The sequence below is a fragment of the Ovis aries genome, chromosome 14 (assembly GCF_016772045.2).
Source record: "Ovis aries strain OAR_USU_Benz2616 breed Rambouillet chromosome 14, ARS-UI_Ramb_v3.0, whole genome shotgun sequence".
NCBI classification, from domain to species: domain Eukaryota; kingdom Metazoa; phylum Chordata; class Mammalia; order Artiodactyla; family Bovidae; genus Ovis; species Ovis aries.
This window is the reverse complement of record NC_056067.1, coordinates 56,318,447-56,339,264: the sequence shown is the minus strand read 5'-3', so window position 1 is coordinate 56,339,264 and position 20,818 is coordinate 56,318,447. Positions and strand designations below refer to the sequence as shown.

Sequence of the window (20,818 nt, the reverse complement as noted above, 5' to 3'; positions counted from 1 at the left end):
GGACTGGTAGGGGAATTCCCTGGCAGTCCAGTGGTTAGGACTCTGCTTCCACTGCAGCGGGCAACAGGTTCCATCCCTGGTTGGGGAACCAAGATCCCACAAGCCAAGTGGTATGGCCAAAACTAACCAAACAAACGTGGCGCTCAGCCACGAAAAGCAGTGAGGCGCGGACGCCAGCTGCAACGTGGATGAACCTGGAAAACATGATGCCGAGTTGAAAGGAGCCAGACACAAAGGCTCACAGCGCGAGACCGTGTCCAGACGCAATGCCCGGGATAGGCAAATCCACAGAGACAGGACGCAGATGGGGGGCTGCCAGGGGCTGGGTGGGGGGAAGGGGAGGGACTGCTTGATGGACACGGGGTTTCCGTGCCAGGTGATGGAAATGTCTTGGAATGAAATAGAGGGGGTGGTTGCACAACAGTGGGAAGATGGGAAATCCCTCTTAAAAATGTATGCGTGCTAAGTTGCTTCAGGCATGTCCGATTCTTTGTGACCCCATCCATGGACTGTAGCCCGCCAGGCTCCTCTGTCCATGGGGATTCTCCAGGCAAGAATACTGGAGTGGGTTGTCACGCGCTCCTCCAGGGGATCTTCCCAACCCAGGGATTGAACTCGAGTCTCTTACATCTCCTGCAGGTGGGTTCTTTACTACTAGCACCACCTGGGGAATTTTTGTTAGGTGACTTTTACCTCAATAAAAAGAAAAAGAAAACCTATTAGAGTTCCCCTGGTGGCCTAGTGGTTAAGACTCAACGATTTCACTGCTGTGGCCCAAGTTCAGTCTCTGGCCAGGAAAATAAGATCCCACAAGCCACACGGTGCAGCAAAAAAAAGAAACCTATTATGCACCAAATCTCAGCCAAAAAGTCTTTCCTCGCGGCCCCGACCCATTCCCCCGGATCTCTCAGCGCCTCAGTTTTCCGCAGCTGGGAAATGGGAACAGCACGCCTGCTGTAACAATCTCCCTAGCTTTTCTCCCCTTACCCTCACGCCACGCCGGCCCCTCGCTCACCATGGTTTTCTTGTCAGCTTTCTGGACGAGATACCCGGTGATCTCACTGTTGCCGTCATCCCTGGGGGGCTGCCACTCCACCAGCGCGTTGGTACCCCACACCTCCTTCACCATCACATTCTCCGGGGGCCCTGCCTTTTCTGGAGGGTGGGTGGGCTGTTAGAAGTCAAGCATCTCTAAATGTCCAGCGCCTCACTCCTCTGGGCCGCCCGCCCATCCCCACCCCTGGAGAGTCTCAGGTTCCCTGCCTTGGCATCCCTCTCGCATTTCCTCCCCTTCTGCCCCAGCCTCCTACGTTCCAACCTCCCCACTTTCCCGCGTCCGGCTCATTCGCCTCTCCTCCCCTCCCCTCCCCGCCCGCGGGCCGCGCACCCACAACCCGGATGCGGATGGTGGCCGTGTCCTTCATGTTCTCGATCTGCACCGTGAGCTCATACTCCCCGGAGTCGGAGCGGGCCGCCTGGCGCACGAAGAACACCGTGTCGAAGTCGCTGGTGCGCACGTGCACGTGGTTGGTGTCTATGGGCGCCCCGCCCTTGGTCCACACCACCTGCGGCCTCGGCTTTCCCTGCCCGGGGAGGGGCGGGGTGGGACGCGGTGGTCAGCCTGGGTCTGACCCGCAGGAACTGACCCCTCCTCACCCCTGCACCCCGCTCCGCGCCCCACCCCCGCAACCCGCAGCTCGACGCACCTGGAAGGGGATGACCAGGTTGAGGTGCTCCCCGACTTTGCGGACGTAAGTCTGGCGGAGGTGGCGGGGTAGCCGGATTTTGGGTTGCTCTGAGGGTACAAACCCAGGGAAGGGCTCAGCGCCAGGCGGGGGTGCGAGGGGACGTCCTACGGAGGTACAGAGACTAGGGGCGACGAGGGGGCGGCTCTAGTGACCACACCAGCTTGGTCTTTTGGAGAGCAGGGTCAGGGGGTCAGGAGGTGCTCACCCACAATCTCCCGGATGGTGACCGGCTGGGCCAGGGTCGCCGGCTGGCTGCGGCCCGCGATGTTGACCCCGACCACGCGGAACGTGATTTTGGCTCCTGTGGGGAGATTCTTGACGGTGAAGCCGCAGCGCTCCACAGGCTCCGTGTTAGCAGGGATCCACTCATCAGCTATGAGAGAGGAGACAGGCTGGGGAGCGTCCTTCAGGACCTTCCTAGGGGCCCCCTCTAGTCCGTGTCCCTTCAGCGCCTCCGGGCCCCACAGCAAGGCCTAGCTGCAGCTGACATTTCTTGAGCTTGTCTCAGGACCAAGTTGGAGCTGATTAATGTTAGTTCATTAATTCCTGCCTCCGCAGTTATCCCCATTTTAGAAGTGAGGAAACTGAAGGTCAGAGAGGGTAAAGACTTGGGAGTGGAGTTCAAGAGGGCCCCCTGGGATTTCCTGCCTCTGTAATAGGTGACTTTCCATCTTGGTTTCTTTGCAGGGGGTTGGTGAGCTACTATGGATCAGAGCAAGAGTTGACAGGGTGAACTCTAACAAAAGTAGATTCTGAAACACAGACTGGGGAGGAGAGGGGAAGGGGAGGGGAAGGGGAGGAGTGGAGCAAAGAGTGCTGGGAAGAGAAAGGGAAGAAACTGACCAGAGTCCAAGCATCCATCATTTACGTGCATCCCCGGATGCGGTCATCACTGCATCCCATCAAGGTGGGAACTGTCTTCACCATTTTTAGATGAGGAAGCAGAGGCTGAGACTTGCCCAAGGTCACACAGTTAAAAAGTGTAGGGTAGGGCCAGGACTGGAACCCACATCTGTCTGACTTAAGGCCTGGGATATGGCATCACTGTCTTTTCTGTGAGAGGACCATGTTGGAGACATCCCAGAGCCCAGGCACTGAGCCTGTTATGGAGTCACGGAGCTGTTGACACCAAGAACGGCTCAATTTGTTCAGTGAAGGATGGAGGGTGAGATGTGTGGAAATATGGATGGATGCATGGATGGATCAATGGATGGACAGAAAGACAACAGGTTGTTAGACGGTTAAATGGTCTCGTAGGCAAACAGAGGGATGGAAAGCAGGGCGGGAGAGAAGAAAGTGGTGAAGAGATAGATATAAGGATGAAAGATATGTTACTGGTTGGGCAGATGGGTCGTGAAGAGGAAGGAAAGAGGGAAGGAGGGAAGGAAGGGAGAGGGAGAGAGAGAAGGAAAGGAAGGAGGGAGAGATGAGGGAGGACAAGAAGAAAGGAAGAATGAAAGGCTGGTGGGATGGGTAGATGAATGGATAAATGGATAGAACAGAGGAGAAGGGAGTGTAGGGAGTAATAAGTACTTGGATGGATGGATGGATGGATGGAAGGTTGGGGGGGTGGGTACATAGAATTCAGGAAGGGCAATAAATACTTGGAGGATGCATAAATGGTATCGCTGTACAGAGAATGTGTGTAGGAGAGGAAGGAAGGAAGTGGGTAAGGAGAGAGGGAGGGACAGAGGACAAGCTGGTCACTGGGGGCCTGGCTTGACCCATCCCGTCCCAGATTCGAGCAAGCACAAACAGAAGGGTAGCTCACTACGCCAGAGATCTGCCCCAGGAGCAGTCCCTGGACTGGACGGCCACTGGGGCTCTGCCTGCGTCACTGCCCCCCACCAGGCCAGATGGGGTGACTCACAGCCCTCCACGCAGTACTCGATCAGGTACCCATCGATGCCGCCCGCCCCGATCTTCTCTGGGGGCCGCCACTTGAGGGTGGTGGTGGTGTCAGTCACGTCCTCCACAGTCAGGTGCTGCGGTTCACTAGTGGGCGCTGTAAGATTCCAGGGAAAGGGGCTGGAGTTAACGAGGGCTCAGGGGTCAGAGCTGGAGTCTTTGGTCAGGAAAGGGATCAATATGGTGACTCAGAGGTCAGCAAGCAAGGATGTGGCATTGCCGGTCTTGGGCAATGGGATCCAGGGATCGTGAGGTCTCCAAGGGCAGGGATGGGTGTCAGCATGGTAGGTCAGAGGTCAAGGACACATTCAGGAGACAGCACGGAGTCCAGGATCATAAAGGTGAGTGGCGGATGTACTGGGTGGGGAAGAGATCAGAAGAGTGCATGGGGCTGGGGGGTCAAAGCCTTGAGTTGTTGGATGAGAGGGGACAGAAGTCAGCAGAGTCACGAGACTGCAAGGCCTGGATGTAGGGTCCGAGATCAGTGACAGGCGGGGCATGGGTCAGGGGTGGGCAGGGACTCGGGAAGGGTGCAGAGAGGCATCACCAATAGGCATGAAGGGCTTGGTGTTCATGCTGGGCTGGGAGACCCCAATGGCGTTGACGGCAAAGACTCGCATCTCGTAGAGGATGCCCTCGATCATGTTGGTGGACTCGTAGGTGGTCTCCGTGAAGACCTCGAAGTTCAGCTTCATCCAGCGCTGGGAGCCCTTCTTCTTCCGCTCCAGGAGGTATCCTGGAAGCCCCCCACGGCAGAGAGAAGTGTGGGCAGTCATGGGGAGGCTTGGGGTCACAGGTCAGTCGGGGGGCAGTCAAGGGCGCAGCAGAAAGTCACATGACCCAGAGAGGTCTGAGGCCATGAATGTTAGGGTCACAGAGCAGGTAGAGGTCACCCACGTGGGGCCAGGGATCAAGAAGGGTTACAGGTCATGAATCAGGGGGTCAGGGGTCATGGAAAATCCTCGGCTGTTAGCGAAAGCCAGGATTCCCAGGTCACTGGGGAGGAAAGGACGACGGGAAGGCAAAGGGGATGGTGAGATGCTGAAGACAGAAAACCATGTCTCCAAGGGTGGTCACTGAGGCTGCTGAGGACTCTTGGAGGTCAAGGAGAAGTCGGGGAGCGGGGGAGGTCAGCGGTCATGGCCCTTTGGAAGACAAGCACTCACCGGTGACCGGCCGTCCCCCGTCGTACTTGGGGGGCTCCCAAACCAGGACGGCCCAGTCCTCTCCAACCGAAGTGACTCGCACCGCCTCCGGGGGGTCTGGGACATCTGCAGGGGGCAGGGGGTCCAGGCAGGATGGTCAGAGGACCCCTCGGGGCTTTGGGGGACCACCCCCTGGCTCAGCCCTCAGGACCCCCGTGCTTACCCACAACCTTCAGGAGGATGGAGGCCACGTCCTCGCCTGCGGGATTGGTGACCTTGATGGTATAGCGACCCTCATCGCCCCGCTCTGCGCTCTCGATCACGAAGCTGCTGATGTCACCTCGCTGCTCGATGCGGACCCTGCCCTCGGTGCCCGTGAACACCTGAACACAACCACCAGGTGGCCTCCATCTGCTTCTCTCCAGACCCAAACTGGCCTCTGCCCCTGCGCTGCTCAGCAGTCTCCAGGGGCTCCCCGTGGACCCAGCCGCAGAGGACCTGGTGAGCCTGCCCCCAGCCTCATCACCACCCCCGCTGCCCTCCTCACCCTCCAGCAAACACCACCCTTCATTAAACACACCAGACTGTCTCATCCCCAAGATGTTACAGAGCTGATCCCTGGGGTGTACGATGCCCTGACCCACTTCTCGACCTGCTGTATCATTACCCATCCTCTAGAACCCACCCAGAAGTCACCTCTTCTGGGAAGCCCTCTTGGATACCCTCAGGAAGGTGTATGTGGCTCCAGCCTCTGAATCCTCGTAGTTTCCGGTACCTCCCTTTAGCTCAGCCCCGATCACCCTGGACTGTGACTCTTTGGGCACCGGTCTGCCTCTCTCCACAAGTGAAGGCTCCAGGAAGGCAGGGGTTACATGTGATTCCTGGTTGTATCCTCAGTGCCTGAGCACAGAACCTGAACCTCGGGGTGGGGGAAGGGGGGGCGCTTTGCTGAGTGAAGGCGTGAATGAAGACTGAGTTAAGTCTCTCCATTTTACAGAAGAGGAAACTGAAGCCCAGAGGAAAGAAGAAAAACTGAACTGTCTCAGGGCCTGGAACATACAAGATGAAAATATTCGTTGCATGGATGCATAGATGGATGGGTGGATGGATGGATAAGTTCATGGATAAATGGACAAATGGGTTGATTGTTGAATGAACTAATCAATTAATGAACTGATGAATGGAAAGATGGTTAGATGGATGAGTTGATGAATGGCTGGACTGACTGATGGATTACCAGGTTAACGGATGGATGGATAGATGGAATACCCATCATGTGCTGGGCCAGTACCATGTGATGAACAAATATCATCTCCAGTCTTCATCTCTCTGAAGAAGGAATCATACTCATCATTTTACAGACAATGAGAGTGAAGCTCAGAGAAGGGAACCATCCTGCCTAAAGCCACCCAGCAGGGCTGAGAGGGAGAGGTCAAGGCACCGGGGAGGCCGCACCACACCTCATCCTCCTTCATCCAGGTGGCAACAGGCCGGGGCTCCCCGGTGATGGACACATCCAGCCTCAGCTTGTTTCCGGCCACAACCACGACAGAATTTTCCGAGGTCTGCCCAGAGCAGTCCAGGTGGATTTTGGGTGGCTCTGGTGGCAGAGGAGAGAGTCTGGGCAACTTGGGAGTAGACAGCTGGGCCTCCTAACCCCTCCAGAGGATCTCCTGGGAAGCTGGGTTCCAACAGCCTTAGAGAACAAGCGGTCTAGGTCCCCAGCTCCCTCTTCCCTCAGATCCAGGATCCAGACCCCCAGCCCCTCCCCCCTCACACCCAGGGGTCCAGGCCCCCAGCCCCTCCCAACTCAGACCCAGAGTCCAGCCCCCAGCCCCTCCCGACTCAGACCCAGGGGTCAAGACCCCCAGCCCTTCCTGACTCAGACCCAGGGATCCAGCCCCCCAGCCCCTCCTCCCGCAGACCCAGGGGTCCAGCCCCCCAGCCCCTCCTCCCACAGACCCGGGGGTCCAGCCTCCTGCTTAAAGACCATAGCAGCCCCTGGTCCTTACCTTGCTTGGGGACGTACTCCACCTTGATTTCTGGAGGATGAAGAAGACCAGATGGTTAGGTCTATGGGGCCCCTCATGCCCCCCTCACACCCTGGAGGCAGAGGGGAGGGCCTGGTGTCACCCTGGGACCGGGGGGGTGGGGGTGGATTCAGGCCCACGACATCCCACCTACCCTCTGTTACCCCCCAATGTACAGTTAGGGCAACTCAATCCTGAAGGGGAGCATCTGAGCCCCCCGGGGGAGGTGGGAAACCCAGAGGCACCCGCACCCAGGAAGTTGAGCTTGGCCGAGAGGGACAGGGCATAGCCATCGGGCACAAACGTGTAGTCTCCCTCATCCTCAGGCCGGACGTCATCAATCACCAGCTTGTGGATCCTAGGGGAGGGCAGGGCAGAGGTCAGCCTAGGTCGTCCTGGGGACCACCGCGGAGAAACACACTCCGCGGTACAATCCACGTGCCCAACGCAATGCTAGTAACTGGAACCCAATCCCACTCTTCTCCTTACTAGCTGTGTGACCCTGGGCAAGTCACTTAGCCTCTCCCTGCCCCTGATTCTTCACCTATGAAGCAGGGGTAATGTTGACAGTCTACGAGGGGGTTCTTGTAAAGCATTCAGAAGGCTCCCCAGCACACGGTAACGCGTTAGCGTTGACTCTGGCCCTTGCTGACACCACCAGCAGGCAGCGGTCCTTACACAGAACCCAGAAAAAGGCTACGTTCTGTCAAAAGCTGCTGTCGGGAGACCCACCGGGACACAGTGTTCCTACAGATTACCAGGTGTTGATGTCAGGCGTCCACCTGCTATGCTTTGAATTTCTGTCCTGTTTCCCTAGCTAGACACCGTCCCTTCCAAACTAGTTCCCTTTTTTTTTCTTTCTTTTAATGTTTTCTGCACCACACGGCATGTGGGATCTTAGAGCCCCAACCAGGGATCGAACCTGTCTCCTGCGTTGGAAGCATAGAGTCTTAATCACTGGACCACCAGGGAAGTCCCCTCCCTGCCAAAGCCGACTGCAAACATGGCCACAGATTTCCCTCCCTGGAGTGGTGACCCCTGCAAGGAAACCTACAGGTTGTGACCTCTTTTGTCCCTTAGGACACGGTAGAAGTGATGCAGGGACAGCACACGGCACTCAGAGGCCCTGTTGGCTTCTGCTCTCTCGTGGGACACCTGTGCCGGCCACAGGAACATGCCAGGACCAGCCTCCTGGGGGATGAGAAGTCCCATGGACCAGACGGGAGCAGCCCAGCTATCCTAGCCGAGACCCTGAGTGAGTCGAGGATGATGGCCATCCGAGATCAGCCAGCCTTCAACCACGCCTGAGGCTCACAATGAAATAAACTCCTGTTCTTTTTTTTTTTTTTTGGCCGCACCACACAGCCTGTGGGATATCAGTACCCCAACCAGGAACTGAATCCAAGCCACCGCAGGGAAAGCACCAGGTCCTAACCACTGGACCACCAGGGAATTCCCTAAACCCTTGTCATTTGAAACCACGAGGTCTACGGGCCACGTGCACAGCGTACTCCGTACCTCCCAGTGTGGGAGATGGTGATCCGTTTGCTGGGCCGCACCTCCACCCCGTTCTTGTACCACTTGCCCGTGACCTTCTCATCAGACACCTCACACTTGAACACGGCCTGTTCCGAGGCCTTCACCGTCAGGTCCGCAATGTCCTGCAGGACTTCCAGCTGTTTCTCTGGATGGGGAGGGAAGGAGACGGGGTCATCGAGGTGCAGTCTGTCCGTGCGAGGATTCGCCAACACCCACTATGGGCCAAGCACAGTCTCTGGCTCCGGGGATCCAGCCGTGAAACAACCCAGAAAAAAAATCTGTAGGTTTCACGAGCCCACATTCTAGTGGGGAGACAGATACTGAACGGAAAACACAAACCAAAAACTGGAGGGAGTGCTGGTTGCTTGGATGGCATCACTGACTCGACCTAAATTTGAGCAAACTCCAGGACATACTGGAGGACAGGGAAGCCTGGCATGCTGCAGGTCGGACGTGACTTAGCGACTGAACAACAACAAGAGGGAGTGACGAGGCCTGGGGAAGGCAGGGAGGCTGCAGAAGGCCCCCAGGTAAAGGGCGTGGCTTGTGCAAGGACCCAGCACGGGAAAGCAGGCTTGTCAACTCGGAAAACAGCCAGCAGGCTGGCGCGGAGGGAGGCAGACGAGGGAGATGATGCAGGCAGGGTCAGACCCCGAGGGCCACAGACAAGGCTCTGCATTGACTCTGAGGGAGGTGGAAAGTGTTGCCAAGATGGCTGGGGTCTGACTTTTTTTTTTTAATTTTAATTTTTTAAATAAAACAATGCACTTGTATGGCTTAAAAATAAAATGATAGGGGCTTCCCTGGTGGCTCAGTGGTAGGGAGGCCAGCTGCCAACACGGGGGACATGGGTTCGATCGCTGGTCTGGGAGGATCCCGCATGCCGTGGAGCAACCAAGCCCGTGCCCCACGACTACTGAGCCTGTGCTCTAGAGCCCGGGAGCCACAACCACTGAGCTCGTGAGCCACAGCTACGAATGCCCTTACATCCCCGAGCCTGCGCTCTGCAACAGAAGCCAGCACGGTGAGAAGCCCGCGCACGGCAAGGAGAGAAGAGCCCACACAGCAAGGCAGACCCGCACAGCCAGAAAAATATAAATAAATACAATTATGAAAAAAATAAAACGATAAGAGGATGTAAGTATAGAGGGGGAGATCGCTCACCTCCCCACCGCCAACTGTACAGGGCCCTATCCAATCTCCAAATAGCCAGCTCACAGCCGTAAAAGCAAAGATGTGCATACAGTTTCTTTCCTCCTTCCTTCCCTTCCCTCTTATCTTTCTTCCTTCCTCTCCTTCTTTCTTTTCTTTCCTCCCTCCTTCCCTCTCTCCCTTCCTTCCTCTTTCCCTTCCATACAAATAGTGGCATATTTGCTTCTTCGCCTAACAATATATGTTGGAAACCCTTCCAAATCAACAGAGTTCTTTTTATGGCTACAGATGGATATATCATCATTTATCTGGCCCATCAATGATTCAAGCTTTTTTTTTTTTTTTAAGAATTACAGGGGACTCCCCTGGTGACTCAGTGGCTAAGACTCCATGCTTCCAATTCAGAGGCCCCATGTTTGATCCCTGGTCAGGAAGCTAGATCCCACATGCTGCAACCAGAGTTCACATGCCTCAACTAAAGATCCCGCAGTGACCACGAAGACCCAGTGCAGCAGGATAAATAAAATAAAAATATTAAAAAAAAAAAAAAAAGAACTACAGACTCACAGGAGTGTGTGTGCGGGGGTGGTGACATCTCTTGTAAATGTAGTCACCAGCACCAGAAATTGACATGGGTCCTATCCCGTGAGCTAGACCACAGAATGCATCCCGTTTCCGTCGTCCGACATTTTACAAGGATTGTTCTGGCTGGCATGGAGGTGGGGGCACAAGTGTAGAAACAGAACCAGCAGCGTAGAGACTACTACTGCACCAGTCCAGGCATAAAGGGAGGGAGACCTGGGCCGGGCGTGGGCAACGGAAGTGGAAGGAAATTGTCAGATTCAGAATATCCTTTGAAGGTGGAGCCCCCAGGATCTGCTGGTGAATGGCATGTAGGGTAGGAGGGAAAGAAGGAGTCAGGGAGAGCGCCAAGACTTGGGGCTTGGGCACCTCGGAGCTGTGTGTTGAAGCTCGCGCAGCGCGGCCCCTGCCCTGGCCCCCGGGAGGCCCCGTACCTTCCACGATGAGCTCCGCCTCACACTGGTCGCCGTTGGTCATGACCTTGTAGTGCCCCTTATCCTCCAAGGCCACTTCCGCGTAGATGAGGATGTGACGCTTCCCATCCTTCTTGAGGCGGTACCTGGACTTGAAGGAATCCTCCCGAGTCAGTTCCACGCCGTCTTTCAGCCTGGGGGGAGGGGGAAGTGAGGAATCCATTTGGCCCGGCGTCTGGATGTCAGAGGTGAGTCAGGGGTCAGACAGTCTTGAGCAAGAATCAGGGGTCAGAAGGGGAATCAAGAAAAGGAGGAGAGAGAAACGTTGACAGAGGTCTAGAGTAGATGGGTCACAGGTCAGAGGAGAAAATCAGGAAGAAGTGGTCACAGGCCACAGGACTTCGTTGGAGATCAGGAGACAGAAAATGAGGTCACAGTAGAGGTCAGAGTATAGAGGAAGTTCAGGGTCACCGAGATATGGCAGATATCATGGCCTCAGAAAATGGTGCTTCCCTGCCTGCGCCACTCCTCCCACTTCACTTCTACTTTCTCATCATTTGAATATCAGCTCAATTGTCACCTCCTCCAGGAAGCTTTCCCTGACCTCCCGAGTCCCTCTCTCCGATTAAAAACTGGTTACAGCATCAGTTATTGCTCCTTTGATATACTTGTCAAAATAGAACGTTGATAATTATTTGTGTGATGACTTGATTAATGCCTCTATCTGTCTCCAATACACACACACACACACACACACACACACACACACACACACACACACCCCATGCCCCAGCAATTTGCCAGATCATAAACAGCATAAGGGCAGAAGCCATGTTGATATATTTTCTCCCCATTTTATCTCCAGTATTTTGAAGTGTGCCATCACACAGTAGGTGCTCTATAAATACTTGTTGGGTGGGGGAATAGATGTAAGAATGGATAAATAGATGGATAGATGGGTGAGTGGGTGGATGGATGAGATGGATGGCTGAATCAGTGAGATGAATGGGGGGGTGGATGGATACGGGATAGATAAATGGACAGAAAGATGGATGGATACAAGAGTGAATGGACCAAACGATGGATAATTGGTTGAATGGGTGAATACATAATTTGGTGAATCGGAAATAGCAAGGATCCAGAAAAAGACCTGGAAGAGCAGAGGTCAGAAGTTTCAGGAAGAGGTCATGAGTGACGATCAGGATTTATAGGGAAAGGCTGAGGTCTCCCAGAAACCTGGGTAAAGGTCTGAAGCCTTCAAGAGAGATCCTAAGGACTGAGGCTGAGGCGAAGACACTGTGGGCATCCGTATGGAGATCAGAGGTCAAGAATCACTTACCACATGACTTGGGCACCTTCTTCTGACACCTCCACTGCCATTTCTACCCGATTGCCCACAAACACCTGCTGGTCCTCCAGGGGTGTGACAATCAAGACTGGGGGTTCTAGAAAGAGACTCACAGATTTAGAGAACAAACGTATGGTTCCCAGGGGGAAGGATGGGGAGAAGGAATAGTCAGGGAGTTTAGGATGGAAATGCCCACACTGCTATATTTAAAATGGATAACCGAGAAGGACCTACTGAATAGTACGTGGAACTCTGCTCAATGTTATGTGGCAGCCTGGATGGCAGGGGAGTTTGGGGGAGAATGGATACATGTACATGGATGGCTGAGTCCCTTCACTGTTCACCTGAAGCTATGACAACATTGTTTGTTAATCTGCTATACCTCAATACAAAATAAAATCTTTTTTTAAAGACTGGGGATTCTGTGGGCATTGGGAGAGAGGAGGTCAGTAGTCTCCTGGTAGCCCCACAGGAGGCCAGTAGCCCCACTCCCCAAGCTCACGCCCAAATCTCGGCCTCACCTTTGACGAAGAGCTCGGTGAAACACTTCTCGTCTTTGACGACGACCTCATAAGCAGCATCGTCCGCCAGTGTGCACTTGTTGATGGTAAGGATTCGCTTCTTACCAACGTTCTCAAACACGTATCTGGGGCAAAAGTCTCAGCTCAACCCAGGGCACAGAGGGGATCCTCCATCCACCCATCTATTCTCAGGACAAGCCACTCCTCTCAGAGCCAAGTTGTGTGGGAAAGGGGTCAATGGTCCAAGTTCTAGTATTTAAAAAACCACGGTGGAGATGCTAACTGTCCACCCATCTACCTTCTTCTCAACCCACCTAAAGAACTACATTTCCCAGACTCCTTTGCAGCTAGGATGGCCACACTGCTGAGCTTGGATCAACAGAATGTGAGTGGAGGAGATGGGCATAACTGCTAGGTCATCTCTAATTTTGTGATGCTTGACTTCTCTCCTTCCCTCTTCCTATCTGATAGATACAGTTGTGCCCATGACCCAGTTTCAATCATTCAATGAGGACAATGCCATAAGAAATTTTGTATCCAAATATGCGGAACCTGGATCTAGGTCAATCAGCTAGAAACATCTTTCTCTCTGAAATGCCCTGTGCTGGGGACGCTTTGTTATAGCAAGTTAACCTGTATCTTAATTAACATAACTTGTCATCACATCCCCAATGCTCACGATGAGAAATGTAGAAAACACAGCCAAGGGAAAATTAATAAAAGTAGAACCCATCCATAATTGTTCTGCCACGAGATAATTGCTACAAACATTTTGACCTCTGTCTTTTCAATCTTTTTATATAAAATCTATATGCAGATTTACGTTTTGTGTAGCAGAAATGAGAACTCTTCTTCTGCACATAACACTAACCTTCAACAGCTTCCCATGTTAGTGTCAACTTTAGTATCTTTTTTAGCAACAACACAGCACCTTAGTATGGAATTGTATGCTTTGGTTGTTTTCCATTTTTTGCTACAGCAGCAATCGATCCAGTGAACATCCTTGCAGCTAAATATGCATAACCATGATTAGGCCCTTATGGAAAATACCTAGCGTTGTACAGTCTAAACGTGAACACACTACCCTTTTGGAGATTTGCCAATACACATTCCCAACACCAACATCTGTGGACCAGTTTTCCTACGTCTTCTCCAGCACTAGGCTTTATCATTTTCTAAAGTCTTTGTCCAATTGGAGAGCAGAAAGAGCATTGTTTTTTGTTTTGTTTTCCGGTTTCCTAGCCCTGAGGCATGCGGGAACTTAGCTCCCCTACCAGGGATCCGGACACCCTTTGCAGCAGAAGGTGAAGTCTTAACCCCTAAACCACCAGGGAAGTCCCAAGACCGCTGTTTTTATTTGTGTTATTATTATTGGTGATGGTGTTTGTGTTTGCGAAGTCGAACATGTACTTAGTGTATCAGCCATTTGGGTTTCTTCTAACTGAATTCCTGTTCTTCATTGCCTTTGTCTATTTTTCTACCCAGGTATCAATATCTGTATTTTTCATATGGATGAGGGAGTGCCCTTTCTGGGTTAAGAGTAGCCAGTCTTATTTCTGGACTCTTCCTCTCTCTGGGACTTGGATTTCCCCCCAACCCGGGCTCTACCCCCCACCACATACTTGCTACTTGGTTTGATTTCCTGGCCGTTCTTGAACCACTTGAGGGGAAGGTCTGGGTCGCTGATCTCTACCACCAGCTTGATCTTGTTGCCTTTGTCCACTTGGTAGGCTGGATCCAGCTTCTTTGTGAAGGCTAGAGATGGAGGGATGTGAGGGGGATGGAGCTGAGATAGATGTTCTCAGTGCTCTGAGCCATCAAGGCTCCCCCCCTAGGCCACCAAGGTCAGAAACCCTCTTATGAACTTGGAGGCCCCTGAGAACAGGGCTCTCTGTTACTCTTCAGAGTGGGACCTCCCAAGGATAAGTCCAGGGCCTGACCATTGGCTGCCCACGATGCTGGAGTCCCCATGGGCAGGGCCCTTCTGCCCTCAGACCAGCACTGACCTGCGCTCTTCTTGACCTCGACCTTGGCCTTCTTGAGCCGCTTCAGCATGCCCCGGAGGTCGGTGATGCCATACTGGAAGGCAATCCTCTCATACTCGCTCTTCTTCGCCCCTTTCAGGAGCTCCCAAATCTCTGGCGGGATGCCGAGGTCATCGTCATCTTTCTTCTTTTTCTTCTCCTCCTCAACCACCTGCCTGAAGGTGGGGAGAACAGGTCGGGGGCACTAGGGAGGTGAGGAAGTGAGGGTCTCCCTCTGCCTCCTCCTCCCACTTTCTGTGTCACTTGCCCTCTCTGGGCCTGTTATTCCTTATCTGGTCCCACTTGGTCCATCGCCCAGCCTCCCTCCTCCCTGGCCTCCTGACCTCATCCCATCTCCTCCCCTCCAGTCTGGTCCCTCCTTGGCCCCCAAGGGCTATTTCTGAACCCTTACATCAGATGCCATCACTTCCCTGTTCAAAACTCCTCCGTGGCTCCCCACTGCTCTAAGGAAGAAGCCCCAGCTGCTAAGCCTCCCAATCACAACCTCACCCTCTGACCCATCCCCACTCCCGCCACTACCCAAACCACCCTGCTTGCCTTCTCCTGAATGCGCTGGGCTTGCTCCTGCTTCCCTGAGCCTTTGCACAAAATGTTTTCCTGCCTGGATGACCTCTCCATCTGCCCTTCATCCTACAAGACCGAGCACCAGAGCTCCCTCCTCCAGAGGCACTCCCTATACTCCGAGCATAGCAGTTGCCCTCACTCTGGGCTCTCACAAGGCCCTCGTGGGACCGTCTCTCCGACCACACTAAACAGTCCTGGTCTGTGTCCATGTCTGCTGGACCAGACCCATCCTCCCAAGGCAACGAGCACCCCAACATCAAGGAACCAGTCAAACTTCTCTCTCTCCCCTGATCTCAGCTCAGGGCCTGGTAGACAGGAGGCCTCAGAAGATGTTTGATGAGTGAGAGAGTGAGTGAGTGGATTTCTGGAAAGAAGGAAGGAAGGGAAGGGAACAAAGGAAGAATAGATGAGTGAGCAAATTTGGGGACATGTGACTATCTGGATTGATGTGCGGAGCATTAAGTGGGGGACTGATATGTGGGTGGAGAGTCCATGGATGGTTAGGCTGATGGATGAACAGGTCAATGGATGGATGGATTGGTAGAGAATGGACGGCATTAAGATAGGTGGATGGGTTGATGGAGAACAGCTGAGTGAGTTGGGAGGAGCTGGCTGGGTGAATATGTTGATGGAAGATGGCTGGGAAGATGAATGTCTGGGCAAAGACAAACAGATCAATCAATTGGTAGATAGAATTGTTGGCGATTTCATTACGGGGATTGATGAGTGAATGGAAAGACGGATATATGGGCCAGCAGATAATGAATAACTCAGTGACTGGACAAGCATCATGTTGAATCATACAAAGTGGCCAATATTCAATCTTTTTTTTTTTACCTACACAATAACAATTGCATATAGATGAGTCTTGGAGAAGGAAATGGCAACCCACTCCAGTATTCTTGCCTGGGAAAATCCCATGGACAGAGGAGCCTGGTGGGCTACAGTCCACAGGGTCGCAAAGAGGCCGACACGACCGAGCCATTAAGCACGCAGCACACAGATGAGTCTAACAGAGTGAGCTAGTGGATGGGTGCGCCACTGAAGAGCTGAACAGTTGATAGAGGGAGGCCTGGCTAGATGAGGAGGTAGATGAGTTAGGATGGGTGGCTGAGATGTTGGACTCAGTTGAAAGAGAGATGCAGGTGCAGACAGAGTCACAAATGGGAAGGTAGATGCAGGGTAGACGACGGATGGTGGAAGGTGGATAGACAGATGCCTCAATAGGTAGGGAAGTGGAGGATGGAGTCAGTGGGTGAAGGACGAATAAACAGGTCAGTGAACGAGGGGCTGAGTGTATTGGCCAAGGCATGGGTGGACAGACGGGAAGACGGTGAGTAGATGAATGGATATGTGGGCAGAGGGATGGGCAATGGGTATGTAGGCGGATAAGGATCTGTTGGTGGATAAACAGGTAGCTGGTTGGATGAACAGAGCAGTGGGCAGACTGATGAGTGGGAGGGTTGATTAGTAGATGGGTAGATAAGTAGCCGGTTGGATGGTTGGATGAGTGGATGGACTGGTGGGGAGGTGAGTGGACAGGTGGATGAATAGGTGAATCAGAGCCTGAGTGGACAGGAAGGTAGATGTGAGGGGTGATGGCTTAGAGGGTGGGGAGGCAAGCAAACTGATGGGCAGCTGATTGGTTGGGGGGGGGGGTTGAAGATAAAGGTGTGAGCGGATGGGTGGATGGACAGGTGGCAGGGTGGGTGGGGGGGGTAGATGGAGGGGGGCTGGAGTCCCAGGATAGCAGTGGGGAAGCAAGGGGGCAGGGGAACCTCACCCACCATCTTTCTCCTTGAGCCCCCATCTCTCCTTTCCATGCCAGGCAGAATGGACTCACCTCTTCTTCAACAGCCCGCTGAAATCCAGCTCACCCGCGGTGTCTGACTTTGCTTCACTCCTGTGGCCATCGAAAGGGAGTGTGGACCTCATTAAGGTCCCGACTCTCAGGCTTACCCTGAATCCCCACTCCTAGGCTTCCCTGATCCTCCCCTTCTCCCGCAGCTGCCCCCCAAGGGAGACCCTCCCATGGTACTTGGCACCAGGTCACACCCCTGCTGCTCCCCAGGGTCCAGGGTCACTTACGATCGCTTGAAGCTCTCTAGACTCTGCCCAGCGGAGTCCTGACGGGGTGCTGGGGAGGTGTGATGGGGGAAGAGAAGATGAGCTTGGAGGCAAAGGCTGATCTAAGACCAAGAGTGCCCCTCTCTCCAGGCCTGCACAGCCTCCTCCAGGCCTGCACAACCTCACCCAGGCCCCCTTCCCTCCATCTCGTGGGCCAGCACATCTTCTCTCTCAGACCTGGACACCCTCTGCTTGTAGAGTCGTTTCCCTGCCGTGCACCACCCTCTCTCAGCAGCCTGTATCCCCCAGCTGAGAGCCTTCTCCCCAGGCGGGGGCAACCTCAGCACCTGTGTCCTCCATATTTAAGCTCCCCCACCACCTGGGCTGAAGACTCCTCAAAATCTGTACACCCTCAGAGCTCCACACATGCCCCCAAAGCCTCCCATCAATCCTGTACACCCCCACCCTCAACCCGTTCACCCTTAGACTCACATGAAATAAACAATAGACAATAAAACGGAAAATACATTTGAAAAACAAAACTTGGGACACCCTCACTTCTCAAACCCTTACTGCCACTCTCTCAAGCCTGTATGTTGTGACCCTGGAATCTACACAACTCACCTCCTAAGCCTCACATGCACACCTCCAAAACCTGAACCTTTTCACCCCCAAATCTCCACCTCAACAGGCTCTAAGATGGTAGACTCTCTCCCCAATTTTGAATGGCTTCCTTGGTGGCTCAGGTGGTAAAGAGACTGCCTGCAATGCAGGAGACCCAGGTATGATCCCTGAATCAGGAAGATCCCCTGGAGAAAGAAATAGCAACCCACTCCAGTATTCCTGCCTGGAGAAGCCCATGGATGGAGGATGCTGGCAGGCTACCATCCATGGGGTCACAGAGAGTCAGACACAACTGAGCAACTAATACTTTCACTTCTCTTCCAGGTTGGAATACCCTGATCCCTGCCTCTGTGCTCCATCCGCCAAAAACCAGGGCCCACCTCAGCCCCACCTCTACACTCTATCCCTACACACGGCTTAGATCCGCCCCCTTACCCAGACCCAAGACCCTTGGCCCCCAACCCCACCAGCATACACTCCACGTCGATGTTGAAGGTACAGCTGTCACAGAAGTCCTTGGCTTTGACCTCTATGCGGTAATCCCCGCGGTCCCCCAGTACCACCTTCGTGATGTGCAGCTCCACCGTGTACACCTGGGGGCCAGGCCAGGGGTGCCAGTGCATGTGACGACTCCCGGTGCCACCCCATGCCCCTACCGCCCACCTCACCACTCTCCAAGTCCCCCCAGGAAGGGCCAGCTGTCTCCTCCCATGCCTGGACAGTCTTGACCTGTGGGGGCCCACATCCCTGACCCTGAGAGCTCACCCCGTGCCCAAACGCAGCCTGCTCCTACCGGACCAGTCTCCCCTCTTGCCCCACGCAACCTCTACCGAGCAGCCCCGCACAACCTCCAGCCCTGCGCCCCACGCCCTCGCCTCCCCATGGGGTCCTCACATTGCTGGCAGCGTCGTGGGACTCCTTGAAGGAGAATCGGGCACCGCTCTTGCTGCCCAGCTCCAACCACTTCCCCTTGAACCACTTGACGGCCGGTTTGGCCGGCAGCTCTTTCCCATTCAACTTGGCCACGATCACAGTATCCTTTCCTGGGAGGAGAGGGGGAATGGGTGGCAAAGGAGGCTCGGGCAGGAACCGTAAGACCCTACAAAGCGGACTGGGACGCTGGGAGCCTCCGGCCCCACCTCCCTCAGACTCAGGAGCCCCCAAACCCCCACCCCCTCCTCGCGCAGGCCCCCCTCACCATTCTCCACCGACACGGAGTCTGGCTTCTTCAGGAAAACGCCGGTGGGCTCCTCCGCGGTGGGAGACTGGTCTTCGGGTGGGGCTTCTGCTCAGGAGATAAGACCCGGGGTTGAGGGTGGGGGTCTGAGGCGGGCCGGGGAGGGGGGCGGCAGGACATTTTGGGGGCGGTGTTTAGAGCGAAAGATAGGACCTTCTTCTGCACGGCATCAAAAAGACCTTGGAGGCAAAATGGCTTTTCCTGACCTGGGAGAGACCAACGTGTCATCCAGGTGTGTGGGTGTCCAGGCTCCCCCACCCGTTTGGGCCTCAATTTCCCCATCTGAGATCCGGATGGTCTTAAACTGGGGCTTTAAAAGGGTAGGAGAGGTGTCAGGATGGGCTGGGGCGTTCAGAGCTGGGCGGGACTTGCGGACTGATCGGCCAGTTGCTGGAGGCTTGACGGCCAGGCTGAGGGGCTAGGCTCCGCCTTAGAAGCACTGGGGAGCCCTGCAGGGCTGTGAGTAGGGGAGGACGGTCAGCCCTGGAGCTGTGGGGAGGACGGACCGAAGGAGAGGGCGGGGAGGTACCACCCGCGAGGCTGCGGATGAGCCGCCAGGTTCCGCTCGGCCAGCGGGAGCGCCATCTATCTCACCTGTAGAGGGCGCTGCAGGGGCCTCTTGAGGGGGCGCTTCCTTGGGAGCCGGCTTGGCAGCAGCATCTTTGCCCGCTGGGGCCTTTTTGGCCGCTGTGAGGCAGAAGACATTCCCGGTTGAGCACGCGCTCCGTCTTCTCTTCCAGAGCCCCTGAGCACAGGCCCCGGGGCCCCGCCTCCTTCAGATCCTGGAGTCCAGCCGTCCAGGTGTAAATTTATCTCTAATCCGAGAGTCTGTGGATCCGGTTTCTCCTTCCCCTCCCCGGGGAAGGCCTTGCCTCATCCACCCGGGCCACCCGGCTCTGACCTTTTAGGTCTTGACGGTATAATTAGCTCTTCCTCTGGGTTGGAAATCGGATACTGGTGCTGATCATAGCATCTTTCATACGCCCTGCCTGCTGGAGCCCAGCCCGACAGGACCCCAGCTGCAGCAAGGGGCTGCACACCCACCCTTCAGCCTGGTTGGCCTGGTACCAGCCGACTGGACATCCCAGGAGGAAGGGTCCTCTCTGGGGGCTTGTATCTCCTCCGTTCACTGCTTCATAGAGAGGAAGCCCCATCCCATTCGCATATAAAAAAATGCCCCCCAGTCCCATTCAAAGAAGGGCCCCGAAAACTGTACACAGAGAAAGGCTCTCCAGCCTCTATATGGAGAAAGTCCCCTAATTTCTACACTGGGAAGCCCCACACCCCATCCAAAGGAGGGGCCCTCATCTTTGTACAGAGAACTCGCCTTACCACGCAGACCGGGACCCCTAATAACTAGACACACAAGGACCGGCCCTCATCTCCCTGCAGAAAAAGGTCCCAATTCTCACTCACAGAAGTGACCCAGGTCCTTTTCCCAGAAGACCGCATCCTTAAATGTAAAGGACCCGATCACCCAGCCAAAACCCTGCAGTCTCCAGCCGCAGGACTTCCATCCCCGTGGAGGAGGAGAGAGACTGATTCACAGAGAATCTCCACGTGCACCCAGAGATAAGCCCCCAGCTCCCTACAGAGAAAGGAACCCCCACCACCACAAAGGGAAAGGGAATCACCCCCTACACACACACACACACACACACACACACACACACACACACACACCTAACACAGGTATGGGACCCTCCCCTCCCCAATGGGAGAAGACACCCCATTCTCTCAGCCCCACGGAAGGAAGAGACCCCAGTGAAAACAGGACTGCGTCTCCACAGAGGGAAGGAGTTCCCCCAAGCCACCTGGTTTTGCCTCAGGCATGACGTCGGACCTCCTCCCGCTCCTCCGACCGCAGCGGTGTCCCGATGGGCCCTAGGGAGGAC

At 54.7% G+C, this 20,818-nt stretch overlaps 1 protein-coding gene across 2 annotated transcripts in view; it reads right to left on the bottom strand.

Moving 5' to 3' along the window:
* Positions 1 to 20,818, bottom strand: part of MYBPC2 (myosin binding protein C2) — a 25,313-nt gene extending 4,495 nt beyond the window's left edge. For both annotated transcript variants that reach the window (XM_060398787.1, XM_027977460.3), the window contains exons 1-24: positions 20,738 to 20,818; positions 19,518 to 19,610; positions 18,885 to 18,971; positions 18,581 to 18,729; positions 18,162 to 18,279; positions 17,084 to 17,132; positions 16,839 to 16,898; positions 14,393 to 14,586; positions 14,009 to 14,141; positions 12,387 to 12,511; positions 11,857 to 11,962; positions 10,539 to 10,711; positions 8,350 to 8,515; positions 7,083 to 7,189; positions 6,814 to 6,843; positions 6,262 to 6,401; positions 5,025 to 5,184; positions 4,823 to 4,927; positions 4,204 to 4,392; positions 3,619 to 3,753; positions 1,954 to 2,121; positions 1,707 to 1,795; positions 1,388 to 1,583; positions 1,016 to 1,155 (exon numbers count right to left, since the gene is read on the bottom strand). In XM_060398787.1, the coding sequence (XP_060254770.1) occupies positions 1,016 to 1,155; positions 1,388 to 1,583; positions 1,707 to 1,795; positions 1,954 to 2,121; positions 3,619 to 3,753; positions 4,204 to 4,392; positions 4,823 to 4,927; positions 5,025 to 5,184; positions 6,262 to 6,401; positions 6,814 to 6,843; positions 7,083 to 7,189; positions 8,350 to 8,515; positions 10,539 to 10,711; positions 11,857 to 11,962; positions 12,387 to 12,511; positions 14,009 to 14,141; positions 14,393 to 14,586; positions 16,839 to 16,898; positions 17,084 to 17,132; positions 18,162 to 18,279; positions 18,581 to 18,729; positions 18,885 to 18,971; positions 19,518 to 19,610; positions 20,738 to 20,756 (2,931 nt within the window). In that variant the 5' untranslated portion in view covers positions 20,757 to 20,818. The remainder of the gene's footprint in view (positions 1 to 1,015; positions 1,156 to 1,387; positions 1,584 to 1,706; positions 1,796 to 1,953; positions 2,122 to 3,618; positions 3,754 to 4,203; positions 4,393 to 4,822; positions 4,928 to 5,024; positions 5,185 to 6,261; positions 6,402 to 6,813; positions 6,844 to 7,082; positions 7,190 to 8,349; positions 8,516 to 10,538; positions 10,712 to 11,856; positions 11,963 to 12,386; positions 12,512 to 14,008; positions 14,142 to 14,392; positions 14,587 to 16,838; positions 16,899 to 17,083; positions 17,133 to 18,161; positions 18,280 to 18,580; positions 18,730 to 18,884; positions 18,972 to 19,517; positions 19,611 to 20,737) is intronic.